The following is a 25,041-nucleotide window of genomic DNA, read 5'->3' as shown; positions in this document are numbered from 1 at the left end:
AACCTTGACAAAGAAATGTCCATTTCTTGACTTCTGCCTATTGTGTTTTGCTTCAGAATATGACATTTATATATATTTTTAATTGTTCCAGCATGTTTATAAAATTTGTAGACGTGCACAATATCATTCCAATAACTTTATGACGTTGTTGATTTTTGTTTTTGTCTTAAATATAAATTGCCAATAAAAATATTTCAATTATTATTAGATTTTCATCCAATTGTCTGGTGAGGAATAAAAGTAAACCAGTTACCAATATTACAAGTATGTTCAGAATCAAAAGTATTGTTTTTTGTTCTCTATCACTAAAGACAATAGTAAAATAAGTATAGGTAACATCTAACACTATTCAGAATTTGAAATCAACAAGACTAATGAATCCAGAATACCAATCGATTCCCATCAGTCTTCTACTAATGAAATGAATCGTGTTTTTTATCGTATTTTTTATCGGAGACATTTGAGATAGTCAATGTAACCCATCATCAATCCCTATCATCATTTGATCAAATAGATTCTCTACGTCCAAGGAGTAGTAAGATTTTTAATGTTGGTCCTTGCAAAGCTTTTCTTTTTCAGAAACATCCTTCATAGATAGTTGTTTGGGGAATCTATTTCACTGCCAATAAATATTTACTTTGACAGAACTATCTGCTTCAGTAAATTGTGTTATATATAATCAATTTTCTTGTTAGATTTGTTTTAAGTGGTATATAAAACTATAAGCGCTAAACACTCTGTATGAATTAGTGAAAATTTGATCACCACAATCTATTAGACTCTGTTTGTAAACAAACCTATTAATTATGTTACCTTGGATAGCAAGTTATCTGACCGTCAGAATAACGTTTTTCCCTTAAAAGTAAAAAATAAGTTTATTATAAGATCAAATTAAAATTTTCAAAGAAATAAATATACAATATTTTAACATGTAATAATCGATTATGCATAATGAAATTCTTTTCACTTATTAATTTTCAACAGATTTTTTCAACCAATTTTCTATGTTCTATAGACACTTAATTTCAACCTGGTCCTGAACAAAATTTTAACTTTAACTGTTACTCAAATGAATCTTATGATATGATATTCTAAATATCTAATCGATAAAGTCATCATTCATGATAAACTTTATAATTCAAACAAATCAAAAGTTTGTTTGCTCATAAAAGGACAGCTCCCTCTCCCTAGTTTTGCATATTAGTGCATAATCCATAATCTGAATTTTAGCAAATGCATCCATTTTTAATTAAGTTCTTGTACTGAGTTATTATAAAAACAATTGTTTGTTCTAAAATGAAAAAAAATGGTTCATTGTAAATTGTTGTATACTTTTCTGTACTTACTTTAAACATTAAAAACCCATAATAATGTCTAATGACTGAGCTTAATACTAATACATGTCTAATATCTAAGAAATGAAAGCAGCATTAATGGTATTTGCATAAAACATGTTCTCTAATGCTGTCCCATAATGGTTTTCTTATGATATGCTAAGCTTCTTAAACATGCCCTTTATTTTATAGAAAATATATTGATGCTTTCAGACGTTACTTTTTTACATTTTTTCAAAACATTATTTCTAATAATCATTTATTGGAAGGGGCTTGATAAACTAGTTATGTTGCAAGGTTAATGAAAAATAATATCTTAGGCTCTTCATGAAAACTTTGGATATTTGCTAGTAATAATTTTTAATTGGTTTGGAATCAGAGCTTTGAGGTATACTTATTTCAAAAGACTTGACCAATTAATGAGTGTAATACAAGTGGGTGTATAATGAGCTTTATAAAAAGTTTCTTAGAAAAGTTGGTAAACATTATGGATTAAATACTAACCAATAGTTCCCTAGATGACCAATTCCCCAGAATTGCCTGTGTATTTAGTCTTGACAATTTACATGTGTTTGTAACCACAACTGGTCAATTTAATTTAAATTTGATCTAGAGTTAATTAAAATGTATTGAAATGATTGAAGCTATGATGATACTACAATGTATGGTATAATGGGTGATTTTAACCTCAGAATATATTGTATGGTATAATGGGTGATTTTAACCTCAGAATATATTGTATGGTATAATGGGTGATTTTAACCTCAGAATATATTGTATGGTATAATGGGTGATTTTAACCTCAGAATATATTGTATGGTATAATGGGTGATTTTAACCTCAGAATATATTGTATGGTATAATGGGTGATTTTAACCTCAGAATATATTGTATGGTATAATGGGTGATTTTAACCTCAGAATATATTGTATGGTATAATGGGTGATTTTAACCTCAGAACATATTGTATGGTATAATGGGTGATTTTAACCTCAGAATATATTGTATGGTATAATGGGTGATTTTAACCTTAGACCACATTGTATGGTATAATGGGTGATTTTAACCTCAGAATATAGCAGCATCAACTCGACCTGAGTAATTTGAATTCTTTAGAATATCTTTTGCTAATTCAAATAAAACTGACCACATACATCTTTAATAACACATGCATAGGTAAAGTCTATTATCTATCAAATATCAAAATTTTCTCTTTCCACATTTTTTATTGATTGTTTTTCAAATCATTCTTTTTAGCATGCATTTCTCTTATTTCAAAATAATATAGTCCTCTTGGTTATAATTTATTATAAAAAGTCAAATCTGCCCATCTACATCTGCTTTGGTCTTCACATTTTAATACAGTGGTAACTTTTTAAAACTATATATAACAACCAAATTCTCTAATGTCTTTTACACCTATTTAGATTGAATTAAAAGGTTACTTTTTATACTAATTGGCAATGATTTGTGTGGCCAGATTATTTGACTGTGGGCTATTTTGGCCTTTAGTGTAGGTTTATAAACAGTCCCTAAGGTTAGTTACTGAATCTAATATGTTGTCAGTGTAGTGTCCATATAGATAACATTGTTTCCTTAGACGTTATAGTAGTATAAAATTACAGGTACATTTAATTTACAATTCTTGAAGACACAATATATAAAAAAAAAATAGTACAAAAAGATTTAAATTCCAGTATGAGAAAATAAAATATTGCTTTTAACTGAAAATAATTAAAATTAAACTGTATCTTACCTGGCAGCTTTAATTTTTTCATGTCGTTTGACAGATTTAGGTCTATTCATCCATGATGATGAACGTTTAAACAAAAACTTATCTGGAGTTTGAAATTTCTCCTTGACTAACTGTTCAATGACAGACCTGCTCCTATCTGAATCCATACGAAAAACATCATCTAACTCTACTCCCTCATTTTCCGATACATCCATTCTGGTTTCGGTCATTTCACACATTAATTCCTAGTCAGGCTCAAGCTGATATGACAGTTATACTTATTCAAGAGTTACAACAAGTTACATTAAAAATAGGTAAATTAATATTCACCATCAAAAAGTTTGTTAATTCATATCATTCATAAACTCCAGGAAATTTATAATTATCTTGAATGTTCTCTTTTAACCTCCTTAATTTCTAAATGAAACAGAAGAAAATGATTTGAGTAGATCCTGTAAACTTGATTAAATCAGAATTTGACGTATTATAATCAGTGACTTCCATACAAATGGTACATCCTATTTATACATATTGATATTTTTTACATCAAAGATGAGAACTTTCCCAGCTGGTGTACAAACTTATGATAAGATAGAGTTACAATGATTACGTCTTAAATGAACGCTTGTGCTAATTACTTCCTAAACACAATATTTTCCACAAAAACAACTTTTCTCCCATGCTTTCTTTAACAAAACGTCTCTGAAAGTTTTACAAATCATCTCAGAAAGTTTTATGTTGTAAAATAAATAGATTGATCCAGCAGGTATCGATAATGATCGTAATCATGTTTGGTAGGTTTAAAAAGGTAAAATAAGCATTCACGCACATATAAGTACATAAATCAATCAGTCCAATACTTAACTATTCAAATATTGTAAATAATTTGTAGTCAGAAAAGATCTGATTGTAAATTGAAGGCATCAACACATGAAATATTTAATTTCAGTACCTTTGATCTTGTAGAACACACCTAAGTTCCCAATATTTAAACAAACCTATTCCACAAGATATAAATAAATAACTGCATGTTATGATTAAATATTTTTTAAAGTTCTTTGTAAGAAATGTTTTGTGTCTATTACATAATAGGATCATATTCATTGTTAGTACTTTCGTCACACTTTTCAGCACTCACTCACGGAGACATAAAAATATACCAAGTACAAAATATATAAAATTGTTCCTTATTCTTTTCAATACACAAAGCTTGGGCACTCTAAGCATTCACCTACAACACATGAATTAAAAAAGATAACTTTGACCCCTCTAAGCTGTCACCTACAACACATGAATTAAACAAGATAACTTTGACCCCTCTATTCCTAAACAAGTGAAACAAAAGGCTCTAAAGAACTGTCCCTGCAAAATGAGGCCATGGTTGACCCTGTTTAACCATGGTTGAAACCTTAAAAACAAGGTTGACCATGGTCAAACCTTGGTTCTCCATGCTTTTAACCATGGTTTTTGCTAATTTGTACCATGGTCAACCATCCTTCCTAACTCAACCATGGTTATATTTTCCCATGGTAACAATTACCCCTTTAACAATTTTACTGATACAACTAGGATAATAAAATTATACTGACATCTGCAGGAGGAAGGCAATCAGTAGACTGGCAGTTATCAGTAAACATATAAATTAGTAAGAAAGAAATAAAAGAAAGGGAATTGTAGCTAGTCTAATGGAGACTCTCTGACACTGTAGACTAGAATAAAATTCATGACTAAAATCTCTTTTATGTTTATTTTATTTTAGTGATTATTATTTCTGTAAACAGTCTCAAATTTTTTTTATTTTTTTATTCTTCCCGAAACACCATATAGGGTTAAAAGATACCGTTTAAGGGCAGTAAATCCTAGGAGAAAAAAACGGATGATTTCTTCTATGCTGACCTATTTGCAGATCTTGTATGAAAATTTCATTCAAAGATTCCCCTTTTTTCTTTTATTTCTATTTATTCAAGTTTTTCTTTCATTTACCAAGTTTCTAGAGAGTGATAATGACTTTACATATTCAAATCTAATCAAAGCCATGAATTGATTCAGGAAAATAGTTTTTAATTTGCATATCAATCATCATTTCAGTTTCTTGTTGTTCTATAATTGTGTGTCCTTCAAGTTTTATACAAATTAGATCTAAAGTCTACATGAAAATTTCCACATATAAAGTAGAACAATTTTATCTAAGATTAAATGGTCATAGAACTCTATACATAGAGGTTTTTAAAAACTACATAATAATATTTTCTCGCAGTTCGTACGTGCACGACTTAAAATTGACGCCGACATCAGAGAAATAATCCAAGCTGAAGTACACTGTTAAACAGCTTTACTTCACTGCTCGACACACGGTAAAAATGGTTTCAAGAAAAACATCCAGGATAACCAGAAGGCATTGTCCGAGTCACAGTTGGCCAAAATCGACGAGAACATGACAGAGACCTTCAAGTTGCTTAAAAGTGGAAATGAAGAACAGTATAAGCACAACAAGAAGGTTTTCGTGAAGGTTCTCGAAGCTAGCAGCCAGTTAGAATCAGAAAAATTTGAACAATGACAACATTCAAACCGCAAAAAGAAAGATTTACAAAGGTATGGAAATGATATAGTCAGCAGATTCTTCAGACGCGGGATGGCGAGTTGTCGACGACTATACCACAAATCCTTTGGCAAAAGATTCCGAAGATGAAAAAAGAATATAGAAGGCACAAAGTAGAGCCGAATCCAAGATAAAGAAGGAGAAGGTGAAACGTAAGAAAGATACTAGGCCAGCACCTTATAAGACTAAACCACTGGCTCTAGAGAATCTGATTCCAGTCAACACAAACAAAATGTTTCGCCCTGGGAGATGTTTCAATTGTAGTGAAACTGGTCATTAGAGGAGAGAGTGTCCTCATGTTACAGTGCAGCATACAAACAAGATAAGTACTAATATGTTTTTATGTAACTTTAGTAGTAGTTCGAGTACACCTTTGTATACAAAACAAACGTTACGCAACACAACATTCCTTAGCAATACACATACTAAGATTAATAGTAATCGTGTTCACTCAGGTATATCACCTGTAGGTAGTCTATTAGAAAATATCAATAACTGGACAAAGATAGGCGCTAACGAACACGTTTTTAGTGTTATACAGAAGGGGTATGTGATTCCGTTTTTAACAATTCCAGAAAGTGTGGTATTAGAAAATAATAAGTCGGCGTGCAACAATAAGATTTTTGTTGCGCAAGAAATTGAAAAGTTGTTGAAAAAAGGGTGCATAAGCAAAGTAAATGAACAACCTCATGTTATAAACCCTCTAACAGTAGCTAATAATGGGTCAAAACTAAGATTGGTATTAGACGCCAGACATATAAACCCACATTTATTTAAATTTCGTCACAAATACAAAGACGCGGTCACAGCTAGACAAATGTTTAACAAATACGGCGGGCTGTCTGCAAATTGATATTTGCGTTTGTGTTGTTTGTATAAGCATATGTAGTAAAGATAATACTGTTTTTATTTCCCATCATTAACACAATGCAAATATTAAACCTTGACATCTACATGTGACCTTGACACCTTACAGCGTAAACTTATAGTACTCAATTTCCTTAGTTTATAACTTATAAGAAATGATCTACAAATTAAGGTAACATCATCAAATAGGATTTTTTCTGATATCAAATGGTGCAAACAAGCTATGATTAAAATAACAATGAACCTGAACTAAGGCAATCACTAATAACCGGAACCTAAACATACTTAATCCACAAAACAGATTTGTTCAAAATAAAATTTGATTAAATTGTTTAAAACTGTTGAATCCAGTGCCTGATTTTCTCCAATGACAAATAATTAAACACTGTTGTCATTAGTAGTGAAATGTCCCATCTAAAACTGTTTGCTTCACTGAATAAAAACTAGAAACCACAAGTGACTTCCTCTGCATCCTCAGTACTGTACTAAGAACTATTTAGAAGTATCTGTTAATGATCAATACCAAGTTTAATGGCAGTCTTCACACAAAACAGGAACCTTTCTTGATGTACAGTATTAAAGCAGCAGGTATAATCAGAGAATGCCATCATGTTTTTAGCCTGTGTATATTGGACCTGTTCCAGACATGATCTTTGAATCTTTGATGTTGTAGCAGAATGCAATATAACTTCACATATGTTGTTTCTAATGTGCATAGGTTTAATATAAACTATTACATCGAAATTAATCAAATCACATGGAAACATAACACCTTCACAAAGAAAAACAATAATAAGATTTGTTGTCAGAAAGAAACCATTAACACAGAAATCTTCTCAAAATTCATACTTTTGATTGCAGATTTGTAACACATTTCACATTCGAATCCTATGGCAGAAATAAATAAGTATAAAAGAAGAGCAAAGCAAACACACCCAGGTTTCAATTGAAAATGTATAAACTCAAGGTTTTCTTCATTCTTTATTTCCAAAAGTTCCACTTTTACTCCATGATATTCAGAAAGATTTACTGAAACAACCAGCTTTGATGATGGACCAGATCCAAATATTGAAAACAGAAAATTGTTGTCAAACCTGTTCTGATTCATACTCATATCAGAATATATTTCTTTCAAATGAGTATAATTGTTTTCTAATTATGAAATAACTTAATTGAGTCTGTATATTATTTTTTGTTGTATCCATCATTCTAAAGTCCTAACTTCTCGAGGAATGTTTCAGCTTATTCTGTTAAGGAGTTGACCTCATATTTGAGTGATTTACTAACTCCGCTCAGTAAAACAGGAGGCTTCTCCATTGATTAAAAGTGAATATTAACAAAATAATTAAAACTACATGTATATACACTGTACAATTTGGCAAGCTGATGTCTAGTTAGGCTGCATTTGGGTCCACTCACTTTTTCACTGGCTAATCTGGCCCTGAACTCCTCGAGTGTTGGTGCAGATGCTACTGTGTTTGGCAGAAGGTTCCAGTCTCTTATAGAGTGTGGGAAGAAGGAGTTGTTGTATACTTCCTTAGTAGCTCTTATCTGTCTAAGTCTGTGGCCACCCCTTGTTCTGTTGTCCCCAGATGTGTAGTAGATAGCTGGTTGTATCTCCACTAGTTGGTTCTGTATCTTGTAGCATAGGATGAGTCTGTTTAATTCGTCTATACTGTAGGGGATCCCACTGGAGTTGGTCTAATAGTCCAGTGACCCATCCTGGGGAAATGTCTGTGTACTGGTTGTAAACAAATTGTGCTGCTTTACGCTGTACCCGGTCGATGTCTTTGATCAAGGTGGTTTGATGGGGGTCCCACACTGTGGCAGCGTACTCAATCGATGGTCTGATGAGTGCACAATAGGCTGTGTTTTTTACAGATGGTTTGCATCGGCCCAGGTTTCTGTGGAGAAAACCAAGGGTCCTGGTTGCTTTTCCTGTGGTGTTATTAATGTGCTTATTCCACTGTAGGTCTTGACTAATGGTAACTCCAAGGTACTTTCCGCTATCAACAACTTCTAGTTGGTGTCCGTACAAGGTGTATGTTGTTTGCAGGGTGTTGCGCTTGTTAGATATCCTCATGACTGTGCACTTTTCTGGATGGAAACATATCTGCCACTTGTGTTCCCACTCTTCCAGAGCAGTGAGGTCTCAATGTAGAGTTGCAGCATCATCAGGATTTCTAATTTTCCTGTACACCAGGCTATCGTCCGCAAACAACCTTACATCTGTAGATGTACAATCTGGCATGTCAGCTCCAAGTTTGGTTAAAATTAATTTTAAGTTAATGGTATGATAGGTACCATTGAGAACAAACAATTTGGCCAAACAAATTCCAGTCTTTTTATAACTGTTCTGACCTTGGCCTTTGTTTATACTGACCAAAACATCATTTATAAGGGGCTCCTACTCTGAGTAAGAGTTGATAATTTTTGAATTATGACTGAAAGATAATGTAAAGAAACTGACATGTTGAACTTGACACACTGTTGGATGCCAGTACATGATATAAATTTGATGAAATATAAGTGGTAGCTTGAAATGGAACGCTCTTTGCTATTTATTGATGAGAAGATCTCAGAGAAGATCTCAGCATCTGATATTCTCCTAACATTCCATGAAGGTTTGACAAAATTATTTATGTCTGATTTTGTTAAAATGTAAATGTTAACTACAAAAACCAAATTATGACCATTTTTTCAAAAAAGCATGGAAAAAATAAAAAAACAAGTGAAATTGCGAGCTACTGCTCACTGATGATACCCCCGCCGCAAGTGGATAATATTAATAGTGTAAAAATATGCAAGTGTTCGGTAAACAGGAAGTTGTCGAGTGATGAATCTGAAAACGCATCACACGGTATAGCTGACTTATATAAATCCTGAAACCAAATTTCAGAAATCCTTGTATTGTAGTTCCTGAGAAAAATGTGACGAAAATTTTCAAGTTGGCTATCATGTGTAAAATCATACAAGTGTTTGGTAAACAGGAAGCTGTCGAGTGATGAATCTGAAAACGCATCACACGGTATAGCTGACTTATATAAATCCTGAAACCAAATTTCAGAAATCCTTGTATTGTAGTTCCTGAGAATAATGTGACGAAAATTTTCAACTTGGATATCATGTGTAAAATCATACAAGTTTTTTCGGTAAACAGGAAGTTGTCAAGTGATGAATCTGAAAACGCATCACACGGTATGGCTGACATATATAAATGTTGATACCAAATTACAGAAAGGGTGGATGTGTAGTTTCTAGAAAAAAAAAATGTGACGAAAGTTTCATAGGACGGACTGACTGACGGACGGACGGACGGACGGACTGACAGACAGAGGTAAAACAGTATACCCCCCTTTTTTAAAGCGGGTTAAAGCGGGGGTATAAAAAGTATTTTCAAAATATTGTTGTGGATCTTGATTTTTAATCATCATGAAGAAGCTTCTGTTCAAAAGTTTGTAAAATTCTATGAAATACTGACAACAATGGAATGTAGGATTGCTTAGAATCACTAATGCAACATTCATCATATAAAAAGCATCCTGATGTTGGTTGATAATGAAGTATTCTATAATAAGTTTTTAAACTTAACTTTTAATCAGCATCTGAAGGCTCACATACATCATAAAGGAAAGAAGAACTTTTTGTTGAATTACGCTTTGATTACCTATGTTATGTTTTGTGCACTATTGATGGTCTATTTTTTTCTTTTTCTTTTTGAGCCATAGCGCTGTCAGTTTACTTTTGACTTGTGATTTTGAATGTCCCTTTAGTATCTTTGGCCTCTCTTTTACAGAGCATTAAAGTGATCTTTTATAATTGGTCACATCCTGGACCTATTGTTGTTGGTGGATAGTTACCTTACAATCCTACCACAACTCCATATTAAAAAGAGCCAAATCTTAGGATTACAACTTTATAGTAGCAATTAAATTCATAACACATACCAGGATTGTGTACCCAAGACCTGATCATCAACAAAAGATTCATCAAAGACAAGCTACATGAAAATCTTTAAAAAGGCCAAATAAAGTACATAGTTGAAGTGCATTTAGATAAAACTTTCAGGTAGATGACATTTAACAGCTTGTGTAGGTGAAAGAATAACAAAAATAGTGAGGAAAAAAAAATATTTTGAATATATCAGTTAATTTAATCATTTTCATCGAAGAGATAAGTTACTCTATATCTGTATATCAAACTCTGGCAATGTTTAATGAGGATAAAATCAAAAACACTGAAGACAAAAATTTCAGCAACAACTCAGAGATAATTTTTTTCACAGATATTGTTTATTATTATATGATTCATACTGATAAAGAATCTTTCAGAGCTGTCAAAAATCTGATTTCTACATAAAATAATCTTAATCTGAAGCAACAATATGGGTCAAAACTCTAGTTTGGCATATATTTCAAAAGTTCATGGTATTTTAAACTTTAACCTGATTTAGCATGAACTCACAGACAGGAAAAAAATAAAGTGCACCCTACTATCATCAGGCCCGTAGCCAGGAATTTCCAAAGGGGGGTTCGTTTGACTCACAAACTCGACTTTAACAGTCACAATTCGAACAGAACATCGACTTTAACAGTGCTTAATAGTTTTCAAGGGGGGGTTCGTCCGAACCCCCCGAACCCCCCCTGGCTACGGGTATGATCATAGACTGGGCATAAAAATCAACTTCCATTCTTATAATTTCAAGATTTCAAAATAACTTTGTCTGTACCATATTTGTGTGATTTGAAAAGATACTTTCTAGCATATAAATGATGTCATAAAAGTATAAGTATCATATTGACTAATTTGAATTGAAATGATAACAATATGGTTACTTTTTAAGTGTGTTACCTTGCCTTATCATGGGTTAGATACATTTCTTTGATTCTCAGGAAAAAAAGTATCTTGTTTACAGAAAGAAAGCACATTATCTTTGACATTTCTCAAATCTATTTGAAATACACAGCTGCATAACTATAGATAAAATCAGAGTTCTGAACAAAGTTTATAAAAAATGCTACACTCTTCCCTATCCTATCTTATATCTCCTTTATAAAACAAATATGATGGATTAATCAAGTGTCACTTTTCACACATACTCATCCTTTACATTAAATTGATTGGTTGTATGTTCCCATCTTTCTACATGTTTGTTTTATATTATGTTTTGGAAGATAGCAGAACAAATTCTCCTTCCTTCACAAAATCTTATTCCTCACACAAGTTCTAAAGAAGCTCTATACACAAGTTCTAAAGAAACTCTATACACAAGTTCTAAAGAAACTCTATACACAAGTTCTAAAAACAATCTATAATTTAAACTTGGCAGAAGGGAGATAACTCTAATATTTATTTCGTCACATTTTAAATGAATAAATTAGGTGTAAGAAAAAAATAAAAATAAAAAAACAATTTCTTTATTGCACTTTCTGTTGTAACAATTAATTCAGATTTTGAAATTAACCTAAATCTCTTTTTATTAATGTTTACATCCCATGTAATATGTTTAAAATGATTTAAATAATGTTTAAAACAAAGGTGTAATGAGTATCCCACACAAGAAGAGGTTTTGAAATGAGATATTTATCATAATTATGACAATTATATATAGTTTAAAAACATGTCATATAAATATATGTGAGTGAAAAACAAAGCAACAAATGACAAATGTGTGTTAACCCAGTTTTACCTGTCAGAGGAGAATTCATGGCAACATGGCCTTGTTTACTTTTTTCACATAGTGACTTGGATGGAGAGTTGTCTCATTGGCACTCATACCACATCTTCTTATTTCTACATAGAATTGGCCCTTAAAATCAAACTGAGTTAATCTCTATGAAAAAACCTATACCAACTATCTAAAATATGCAAAGTTAGATAACTAAACAATTTTGTTGTCTTCTGTTTGTTTTAACAATGTTGACAGCTTCAAAAGTACAATATTTACCAAGTTTTTGGTAAAATTACCTCTTTATGTACATTTGTAAGGCCTATTTCCTTCTAAATAACATGAGCCATGCCTCCAGATCCAAAATAAAATTGTTCTCAAAAATGTATATGGGAAAGGTACATATTCTAACTAAAACTTATGGTGTCCTAACAACTAAAATCTATACAAAAATTATCAAAATTATCGTTTTCTTTATTAGAGACTCAGTGCAGAATTATGATATCACAAAAGTCCAAATGTGTGAGAGCTTGTTGAATTTTGTTTGTCAGTAATTTGTACATTTTTGTCATTATTTGTAAAATAAATTTATTGATAAAGTTTATTTTTACAGAATTTTAGGACCAATTTTGATCGGCTCCTTCATGAACCTTCTCCTTTAGAAATGAATGCCAGCTTATTCCTACAGAAAGAACATCAGTCAACCGCCTGAAATTTGTAATGGTGTAAATATAGTTTTGAGTAGGATCTATTACAGGACACTGCTATTAAAATGTAGAATGGCTGGGAAAGCGTTTGTATCTTATCACTCTTAATCAATTTGTTTGTGACTTCAAGATTTCAAATTTCTGTTACAGTAGTATTTTAAATCTAGATTGGATTCAATTTCTTAATACTGCATTTAAGTAAGTTGTAAAGATTTTGTGGTCATTTTATTTTAAAAATTGACCTAAATATTAATAATATCAAGTGATGTGCAATCTCTGCATTTTTGCTATATATATATATATATGTCCCCATACAAACAAACCCCCTTCCTAAAGTTAGATTAATAAAAAGATACTTAAAATCCCCCTTGCTTGATGTCAGAACAAAGATCTTATGTGACACCTTCTAATGTTAGAACAATGATGAAATAAGTAAATATAACTTCAATGATGTATAATTATAGTGTTTTTTTGTTTACCCCTTTGCAAACTCTAAGCAAATACATAATTTGGATCACAAAATAGAATATAAGGTGCACAATAGCTTTATATAAGGTTAAGATTCTGAAGTGTTAATCAATTCAGATTAGGGGTTAAGATAATAAGCAGATACAAGTATAGAGCAGTGTGAGGATTGATGGATGGACTAACAAACATCCAAACACTATTTACTCCATGCTTATCAAAATCTTATCTCTGCTATAAATCTGTCTCTCTTTTCAATATTAGAAAAATCATTAAACACTTAATATCTCCTAATCTTTGCTATATGTCTCCCCCTATGGACAAAACCTACATATCTTTAATATATAGGTTAAACCCTCTTCGAACAAATTTGACCATCTTTGATATACATCTTGGCCCCTGTGAACAAAATCTGCCCATCTATGCTCTTTATCTGTCCTATTTTAAACAATCCTACCATCTTTGAGATACCGGTACTCATCTTTGCCATTATCTGTTAACCCCACTCCCCTTTTATAATGTCAAAACAATGATAAAATACAAATATCTCATATCTTCACTAACTGTCCACCTGTATACAAAATAGCTTCATATTTGACATATATCTGCCCCTAACACAGACAATCACCCTTCATAATGTTTAAACAATGATTAAATACAAAATATCTCCACATCTTTGCTATATTTCTTTCCCCATCCCAATCCCATCCCCTATAAACCCCCCTTCTTAATGTGAGAACAATGATAAAGCTATAAAGATAATGCTAAAACATTTCCTCAGTGTTGTAGTATATTATTGTATCTGTCCATCATCTGCTAAAACACTTACAATTCCAAAAATAAACACACATATTTACAGTTCAATCCCACAGAGAAAATGTGTAAAGAGAAAGGAAAATATATCAAATGGCCAAAAATCGATCATCTGTCTTCCTGTTTCAGTGGAAAGTAATAATAATAAGTAGGATATTACAAACAGTGCAAATCAATCTGAAAACTCTCAAAACTATATCAAACTGATCAAGTATCAATTTATTCAACCATCTATCATAATTCTATTTTCTTTATCAACACAGAGAAATGTAACATGGTACCATAAAAGAACAAACTAAAGTTGCTAGGAGTCTGAATGTCTCACTTAGGGGTATTTTGCCAAAATGGCAAAATAAAAGCTTTTCAAAAACCAAAGTATACAATTTTGTAAAACATGGTTAGTACCCCCTTAATTCATTTCAGCATGGCTTATTTTTATTTCATTCATCTGATCTTAAATAAAATTCAAAGCATAATTTCATAGCATTTCAATGTAAACTTTGGCTTTTTAACCCCGCCACATTATTTATGTATGTGCCTGTCCAAAGTCAGGAGCCTGTAATTCAGTGGTTGTCGTTTGTTTATGTGTTACATATTTGTTTTTCGTTCATTTTTTTACATAAATAAGGCCCTTAGTTTTCTCGTTTGAAGGTTTTACATTGTCTTATCAGGGCCTATTATAGCTCACTATGCGGTATGGGCTTTGCTCATTGTTGAAGGCCGTACGGTGACCTATAGTTGTTAATGTCTGTGTCATTTTGGTCTTTTGTGGATAGTTGTCTCATTTGCAATCATACAACATCTTCTTTTTTATATATTATATGTTAGAGGCCTTTTCAATTTTTTGAAAGAAACAACATTTGTTACAGACCTTTCTTTACAGGACTATCCTTGACCAGGTTTATGGACCCAATGGTATCTATGAGTTTATTTGCAACCTCTGGGTCCATGCCACTCCTGGTGGTGATTTATTTCCCTGAGGGTATCACCAGCCCAGTAGTCAGCACTTCTGTGTTGACTTGAGTTATCATTGATATGTTCACAAGTATAAATTAACTGTAACAAAACTTTGAATTTTTGAAAAACTAAGACTTTTTTTACCTCAGGAATAGATTACCTTAGTTGTATTTGGCAAAAATTTAAGGAATTTTTGTTCCTCAATGCTCTTCAACTTTGTACTCTATTTGGCCTTTTAAACATGTTTTTATTAGAGCGTCACTGGTGAGTCTTTTTTTTTTTAGACGAAACGGGCATCTGGGGTCAATATAAAATTTTGATCCTGGTATCTATGGTGAGTTTATTTGTATACAGAGTGAACTAAAGATGTCTGGAAAGTGGGACTAGTAACCCTGTGTACAATCATTTTAGTTCCTACCATGAAAAACGGTGAAGGAGACTTTTGGTATTTGACACATCCTGATCCCATGATGCTTTTGAATACAATTTTTTTTTTTTGTCAATATAAGTGCTCCAGTACAAAAAGTGATGCACCAAACACAAATCTGACAATGTTTTACTATAATAGGTGTCAAAGGAAAAGGTCAAGGTTAGTAATCCTTCTGCATATCCATTGAACTTCTAGGATACAAAAGTTATGCACAGAACATAAATTATAAATAATTTTACTATATATGACTTAACATTCCATGATGCATCAGCATACCAAGTTCAATCAACCTAAGGTTAAAGTTAATAAGTTATACCCTTTATGACATGTGAACCTTAATAAAAAGAGTGAACTTTAGTCAGAAAATAATAGAAAGGAGATCGTTGTGATTAAATAATTGCTGTGTTTGACTATACCAATGGTTGTAGAACAGAATTTCTGTAACCAGGGGCGGATCCAGTCACTTTTTAAAGGGAGAGGGGGTGTTCCCAACCTTGGTTAAAACCCCTGGAACCCTCCCCCCTGGATCCGCAACTGGTAACATACATCAATAGGATTCTGCAATTCAATAAAATAGCTGAACTGTGAAACATGGGTCGTTATGAATTATTGCAACAAAACAAAATTGTACTGGTACTTAATAAGGTAAATGACACATTGTAAAATATTGCTAGCATAGGCGGATCCAGGGGGGGGGCCTGGGCTCCCCCCCTTTCGTGGGAAAATTTGGTTGATTATATAGGGAATCATTGAAGCATGACTGGAGTGTGCCCCCCCTCAGGTCAGTCAGCGGGCCCCCCCTTAGGAAAAGTTCTGGATCCGCCACTGGCTAGTAAGTCATGAAAGGTTCTTGAGAAATCAATCAAAAGTAAAAAAATATTTTGATTCAAAAGCATTAATTGTATGTAACTTGAACAGAAACCTTCAATCACATTTCATGAAACAATAGGAAACAACTTGCATTACTATGAATAAAAAAACAGGCTAACAACAAACAAACCAAAAGTAGTACACATACATGTCAAAGCCAGATTCATAGCTTTGCAGTTAAAACCTATATTTGGGATTATCATAAAGATGATGTTTCATCTTAACACATTAATTTAAAGGTATTTTCTAGGTATCCATTATTTCTGAAAAGATCCCACCCCAATCTTCAAACCTTTTATCATCCCCCCTTTTTTTATACAGATCTAAATCCACATCTTCAAATAATTCCTAAAATATTCACAGCTAACACTAAGAAAGTAGTTTAAGTTGTGCATGAACTAATTAAATCATCAAAATGAGATATTTACAATGCTTCGTTCTGTTACCTCATTATCAAACAACATGTTGGTAGAAATTAATGAAGAAATTCTACACAAGATAAATAAATAACTAGGATAAACAACATTCTTGTTAAACACGGAAGTTCATATAAAGCAGGTCATACTGTAAAATTACTCACGTATCCCGATCCTCCTCATCATCATCATCCGGATGTTTAACTCTAGGATGTCCATGATTATGTTTTTTACCGTGTTTCGGAACTAAACCAAGTTTTTTAAACTTTCTATAGATAGCAGCAGCAGCCATTGTAAGGAGAACATGACAGTGAGAATGACATAGAACCAGTAGAATCTTTGACAAATTTACAAGCATCAGTCAGATCTCTACGTAATACCTGGCAGAGCTTATTATATCTTCACTGTAACGCTTTTACTCACTTTTCTTTGTACAACAATTTACATTATTCACATAAAACTTACATATTGCTGTTTATCATATATATTAACATTTAATCTGATTTTCTACAAATTTTGATTAGTACTATTTCATCACTGTTTTAATTTTTCTTATAATCAACTTATTTCCCTTCCTCCCCCCTCAACTTCTAATCAATTTTTTCAGATTATTCATTCACTTCAAGAGCAACTTAATCGGACCATTAAAATGATTGGAAAATTAAAATTGAAATAGGATAGATAACAATATTCTATGTAGATCACTCAACTATATTAATCTGATAGGACCTTTTGGTCAAAGTTACAAAACTTTCCACAACTTTCAAGTACTGATGACCTTTGTCTGACCAGGTTTAGGAGAATTTGGCGCTAAGGAATGTAAAGTTTCTGGCAAGTCTAATTACCCAATGATTAGAACATTTATTATGCTACAATTAATGCCCATGTCACTATCTTACTGAGAGTCTGACGTAAGTGTTGTCATGGTTATGTCTATAGACAAAGGGAAATAACTGCAACATATCAAAGATAAAATATTACAGTAGAAAAAGGTCAGCTACACAAGTTATATTTATACTTTCTTGATTAAAATATCCAAGAACATGTGCAATTTACTTCAAACCATTCATACATACAAGATTGCAAGTTGTTTTTCAACAAACTTATGTGTGGATACATATAATTTTAAAGATATGTTGCAATACATAAGAATCTGATTTTTCAGGTCAGATCTAATGAAAGATTTTAATCAGAAGACTGGCTATTAATGAACTGATGCTCTCTAACTCTCGGAGTTATAGCATATCAATATGCTTACGTCAGCATACTAGTGTTTCATCATCATTCAATGATTATAAGCTAGTATGGAATAAGTGAGGTATTCATAGATGATACACAAAATACAAGTCATCTGTTTTAACGATTTTTGGTAACATATCAGTAAATATTTAAATATTTTATACATAAAAAAAAATTGTTTTTACAGGATACTACATACCAACTTCAAAATGGACATATATTCCCCGATGTATTTCACTATAACACTTCTTCTAAAACAACAAGCATTGGTCAATGTAAGAAACAGGAAAAACTTTTATTACAATAAATGACTATTCACTAAGGAGTGTAAGATGTCATCTGTAGCATGCCATATCAAAATTGTTGCAAGAATAAAATGGAATATCGAAGAAGTCATTAAATTACAAATCAGAATTTAAAAGTCCCATATCTCTTGAAAAGCATAACAATTTTCATAATCCAAAAAGAGCTTACTTTCAATAATTCCAACAGCAACATCATACATACATATACATTTTTTCTAATATACAGTTTGAATAAATTGATTCCAAAAAGGTTAAGTAAATGCTTTGAAATTAAACATTTAAAATATTTCAAAAATCTACTGTAGGCTTACTATAGTCATGATAGTGTTGTAAAGTTCTATGACTATTGATTCAAGCCTTATTGACTAGAATTGGACAGTCAAAAGTATTACTCTTCAAATCTTTTGTATATCTCAAAACATAACTTAGATTATAATAATAACTACTAAAGTAAATATTTTTGAATCAGCAAATTCTTGGTACATTTTGCATTTCACCTCAAAGATAAGACATAAATCATAAGCTAACACATTAAAAGAGAGGTAACTCCTAATGTAAAACAAAAAAAACATTGTTCCAATTTAAGCAATAAGCATGACAAAAAACTCATCTTCATTGTATTCTATTTTTGTTCAAATCAAACAAAAGTTCATTTTAGACCCTTTGCACCTTGACAGTGGACCAATTTGAAAAAAAAATGTAAAAATTAAAAAACATTATTAGATTCAGCATATTGAAATCAAAGTTTAATTTTGCACTCTAATATATGAACCTACTTGAAAACGGCCCAAAATTAAAAAAAATTTCTAAATACTCAGTAAAATCAAGCATTTCAAAGAACTCCTATTTTTTTCAACATTATTCTAACCATATTGAATTTGGTCAGAAATAAGCAATTCAAACAAAGTTTAAAATATTTTTGTTATTTTTTATGCCTTTTAGGCCAATTAATTTCTAGGCTGATATAAACCTTGTGATACAAATCCATACACTTATACTTAAGTTATTGTAGGGAAACCAAAAGTATGTTTGTTTTGGCTCTTTCTTTGACCCAAAATTCTTAATGATAAGGGCCATAACCTCCTAAATCAATTCCAACCTTTCTTTTGTAGCATGGATCTTTATGGTAGAATTTCATAGAGATCGATACACATATACTCAAGTTATTATCTGGAATCCAAATGACAACACTACTGGTGGAGATTTATTTCCCCGAGGGTATCACCAGCCCAGTAGTCAGCACTTCCGTGTTGACTAGAGTTATCATTGATATGTTCATAATAATGAATTAACTGTTAACAAAACTTTGAATTTTTGAAATACTAAGGCTGTTCTACCTCAGGAATAGATTACCTTAGCTGTATTTGGCAAAACTTTTAGGAATTTTTGGTCCTCAATGCTCAACTTCATACTTTATTTGACCTTTAAAACATTTTTTGATTCGAACGTCACGGATGAGTCTTTTTAAGATGAAACGCGCGGCTGGTGTATATCTAAAGTTTTAATCCTGGTATCTATGATGAGTTTATCCACATTGCCATACCAATACTTGTAAAAAAAAAAATGTCTGCAAATTCAAAATATTATAACTATTCACAAATCTCCTTTGAGAATTTTTTAGTTAGTTAAAAACTATTTTAAAATATAAAAAGAAGATGTGATATGATTGGCAATGCTGCAATTCTCCACAAGACACCAAAAGCCAATGTGACAACTCTCTTGTATGACAACATTTCTACATTTATATCCCTTCTACACGATGTAATATTGATACAAGGTCATTACATTTAATCATTTCAGAGTCACTTCTGTATAGCTGGCTTTCACTACTGTAATTCAAAATTTAAAATGCTTGTGTCTATATTGTTATAAAAAATTATGTGCAAAGCTAAGGGAAATCTCAAATTTGCAATGTTCATTCTAAGATCAATTTCATATTAATGAACTTATTGATTTGATTATTGAACAAACAGTTTATTTTGCAATCATCATAAATATGCATGAAATATTTGTCACTGGATATAACATAGATAAACCATTACTGTCTATATATTTCGGTACTATAATCTTTATTCAAATTTATTTTTTAAACCAGGTGCATAAAAGAATCATCAAAAGTAATTTGATTGAAAGTTAGAACATGATAAACACAAGAGTGCACACACTGAAATGTCTCGCCTTCTTTATTTATCATTGATATTATGTTGATAGTCCTAAGTATAAAGCTTTATTACAACTGTCACATAAACTTAACATTAACCAAGATAGCTAAACAAAGACCAATGAACCATGAAAATGAGGTCAAGGTCAGATGAACCATGCCAGGCAGACATGTACAGCTAACAAAGCTTCCATACAACAAATATAGTTGACCTATTACTTATAGTTAAGAAAAATAGACCAAAACACAAAAACTTAACACTGTGCAATGAACCATGCAATTGAGGTCATGGTCAAATAAAACCTGCGGGACTGACATATAAATCATAATATATTTCCGTACACCAAATATAGTTGACCTTTGGCATTTAAATTAGATAAAAAGACCAAAACTTAAAAACTTAACTTTGACCACTGAACCATGAAAATGAGGTCTAGGTTTAGATGACATCTGCCCGCTAGACATGTACACCTTACAATCATGCCATACAACAAATATAGTAGACCTATGACATAAAGTATGAGAAAAACAGACTAAAACACAAAAACTTAAACTTTAACCACTGAACCATGAAAATGAGGTCAAGGTCAGATGACACCTGCCAGTTGGACATGTACACCTTGCAGTCCTTCCATACACCAAATATATTAGCCCTATTGCTTATAGTATCTTAGATATAGACTTGACCACAAAAACTTAACCTTGTTCACTGATCCATGAAATGAGGTCGAGGTCAAGTGAAAACTGTCTGACGGGCATGAGGACCTTGCAAGGTACACACATACCAAATATAGTTATCCTATTACTTATAATAAGAGAGAATTCAACATTACAAAAATTCTGAACTTGTTTTTCAAGTGGTCACTGAACCATGAAAATGAGGTCAAGAACATTGGACATGTGACTGACGGAAACTTCGTAACACGAGGCATCTATATACAAAGTATGAAGCATCCAGGTCTTTCATCTTCTAAAATATAAACCTTTTAAGAAGTTAGCTAATGCCGCCGCCGCCGGATCACTATCCCTATGTCGAGCTTTCTGCAATAAATGTTGCAGGCTCGACAAAAACCAAGGTCAAAAACTTAATTGATGATGAGTTCATGCTTTGACATAACTTTAATGCTTGATATAACTTCTCAAACAGTTTAACAGTTGATTTTGTTGTGGTTACCTCCCTTTCATTGTATTGTTGTATGCATATCTAACACATTTCTGCTCAATATTGAATAATGTCAGAAATTGGATTAGATGGAAGAAATATTTAGAACAAAAATTAAATGTTTACATGTCAATTCAAACTCCAATTTCTCATATAATATTATTTAAATATCATACAAAATGTGTTGACATAAACTTATCTCAATAAAATTATTTTTTTTATGTTAAGAGACTCCCCACTGAGAAAACTACCATATAGAAAGGACAAATTCCTCTATTGAACTCTGTAAAACCCTGCCAACTTTGTAGGTTTTCAGTCTATGGTGCAATAGTAAAATAAGGATTCTTTCTGATCCGAATACTAAATATTATTGAATTACTTTTCTCGGTTTTTGAACTTGTCAGGTTTCACCTATTTAATTAGTCATGACATGTTTAAATCATTTTTTAATATCCCATTGGAAAGAGTTTGATTTTTCAAATATTTTAGTGATTGTTAATTACTGCATTACTTTTTTCCCCTTTATTTTAAATTACTATACACCTATTATAGTAGCCTGGACCCTCTTAAATAGATGGTCAGACAAATCAGCGGTAAGGTGTCCTGGAAATAACCTACTGATATGATAAAACTAAGACATTTATAGAGGTCAATCTTATATACAGGATTCAACAACTAACTAGTCTTAATGAAGCTATAACATAAATAAATGTTTAATGGATGATATGTTTTTTACTTTCTTAATAGGTTCATGCATAATCTATAATAGTATGATATTAGTGTGCATAATTGAACAATTACATTATGTGTATGTTTCAGAAGATCATGCGCACATTTCTAGAATGAAGTGCTTCTGTGCTTCATACAAAATGTGTTTACGGTTACACTTCAATTACACCCCAATAAAATAACAAAAAGAAGCATGCAATTCTTCATTGAAATTTAGAACTTACATCAAACAGGAAGACAGTATCTGCATTAAGATAAAATTGCTTTCACTTTACATCTCCACAGCTGCAAAACAAATATAAAGTCATTCCCTTCTACAGAAGCCCCCCAATGATGAAAATTTTATACTCAAGAATTTTAAGACAGATGGACAGATATTATTCTTTGCCATCCATCAGTAACCCCAGGCACTCAACTCCTTAGATCTACTCCTTATATTCCCCTGAGTAAGGTCTCCCATTAGTAACCTCCCAAGCACTTAGTACATTACATGTCTTACTCTGCTCCTTAGACTCCCCTGGAGTTAACAAAGGTTTATAAATCTGCTAGATCTACATGTCTTACTCTGCTCCTTAGATTCCCCTGGAGTTAACAAAGGTTTATAAATCTGCTTGATCTACATGTCTTACTCTGCTCCTTAGACTCCCCTGGAGTTAACAAAGGTTTATAAATCTGCTTGATCTACATGTCTTACTCTGCTCCTTAGATCTGCTCCTTAGATTCCCCTGGAGTTAACAAAGGTTTATAAATCTGCTTGATCTACATGTCTTACTCTGCTCCTTAGATCTGCTCCTTAGATTCCCCTGGAGTTAACAAAGGTTTATAAATCTGCTTGATCTACATGTCTTACTCTGCTCCTTAGATTCCCCTGGAGTTAACAAAGGTTTATAAATCTGCTTGATCTACATGTCTTACTCTGCTCCTTAGATTCCCCTGGAGTTAACAAAGGTTTATAAATCTGCTTGATCTACATGTCTTACTCTGCTCCTTAGATCTGCTCCTTAGATTCCCCTGGAGTTAACAAAGGTTTATAAATCTGCTTGATCTACATGTCTTACTCTGCTCCTTAGATTCCCCTGGAGTTAACAAAGGTTTATAAATCTGCTTGATCTACATGTCTTTCTCTGCTCCTTAGACTCCCCTGGAGTTAACAAGGTTTATAAATCTGCTTGATCTACATTTCTTACTCTGCTCCTTAGATCTGCTTCTTAAGATTCCCCTGGAGTTAACAAAGGTTTATAAATCTGCTTGATCTACATACTTCCTAATCAATCTTTGACATCAATTATTCCAGTATTTCTCTTGTGGGTTCAAAACCAATCAAACAATTCAGGCTGATTTACAACATCCAATTTACAAACAATTTACTTTAACATATACCATGGGGCCATATTAGTCATTTTTTCAATGTAACCAGAGAGAGTAAATAAGAATTATTGTCTGCTTAATTGTCTCTTTCCTGTCTTTCTCCATGTATTTCCAATACTCTTTTACTGACATAATCTAATCTGTATCAGTGATGAGCTTTACTATGGGACAGATTATTCATACATAAAAACAGCTGTAATCAAAGTCAATTTCAACTTTTCCCATTATCGATTTTCAATCTATGGTTTCCTTCTTTTCATTCCTAATTAGTCAGAATTTGAAAAGAAATTCCTTACTTTTGGTAGTTGTACAGATCATACCCCCCTTCTAAAAAAAAAACCTCTTGAGATAAAGATCTTATTTGACTTAGAATGGAACAATCTTGATGTGCCCTCTAGTTGTTTACATCCATGTCCAGTGGTCTCTGGTGAATCCTTGTCTCATTGGCAATCATACAGTAAAGATTTCTATGACAACCTTGAATTTCTATTGACAAAGTGATATCATTAATGGAGCACTTGAATGACCTTACAGTGATGAGACTGAGGCAATTATGGCCAAGAACCAATAAATCACATATTTGTGTGCATCCAACAAAAACAGATATGCAAGTCAAACAAATGATGCAGTAATTGTTTAGTGATCTATTGCAATTGTTTGCCAATAGTCTCCCTATAATCCTTGCTTCAATTATTCTTCTGTTCAATCTAATGTGGAGGTTGTGTTACATCATTTCACCTGCATAATCATTCAAAAGAAATATAAAATATTTTTTGCAATTAAGAATATGTTTTATAATGGGCAATTAACCTAAATAATTAAAATTTGTTTGATGATGCGAATGACAATACAATACAGGATGTCTTTGGAAATGTTATTTGATACTCTTTAGAAGCATCATGTGTCAAATGTGTCAAAGACTGACCTTATAAAAATGTTAAAGAGAGTGATTGATTTAATGATAATGAACAGATGCCTTAACATCCAATGTCAAATATCACTTGCACATTTAGGATAAGACTCATGGCAAATAAATAAAGCACATTCAGGATAATAGGCCAGTGGCAAATATTTCAGTGTCAATTATTCTATGTAACACATCTAATAGAAACAGAAAATTCTTCATGGCAAATAGCTTTTCCCAGAATATATGAAAACTTTATAATCCTACCACTAATCTCATATCAATTTCTTTATATTTATATTGTACTATTAT

The 25,041-nt window shown here is 32.0% G+C and overlaps 1 protein-coding gene across 19 annotated transcripts in view; it reads right to left on the bottom strand.

The window, feature by feature from the left end:
- LOC139502669 (3',5'-cyclic-AMP phosphodiesterase 4B-like) overlaps positions 1 to 25,041 on the bottom strand; it is a 255,985-nt gene that overhangs the window by 92,684 nt on the left and 138,260 nt on the right. Inside the window, exon 1 of one of the 19 annotated variants that reach the window (XM_071292224.1) lies at positions 17,026 to 17,212. The exons of 15 other annotated variants lie outside the window; for them this stretch is intronic. In XM_071292224.1, coding sequence (XP_071148325.1) covers positions 17,026 to 17,153 — 128 coding nt within the window. In that variant the 5' untranslated portion in view covers positions 17,154 to 17,212. Of the gene's footprint in view, positions 1 to 3,090; positions 4,064 to 17,025; positions 17,213 to 25,041 lie in introns of those variants that run through there. 3 more of the 19 variants (XM_071292269.1, XM_071292275.1, XM_071292233.1) reach the window with 3 other exon arrangements.

Source organism: Mytilus edulis, chromosome 1 (assembly GCF_963676685.1).
Source record: "Mytilus edulis chromosome 1, xbMytEdul2.2, whole genome shotgun sequence".
NCBI lineage: Eukaryota > Metazoa > Mollusca > Bivalvia > Mytilida > Mytilidae > Mytilus > Mytilus edulis.
Note: the sequence above shows the minus strand (reverse complement) of the source record. Positions and strands in the feature narration are given on the sequence as shown.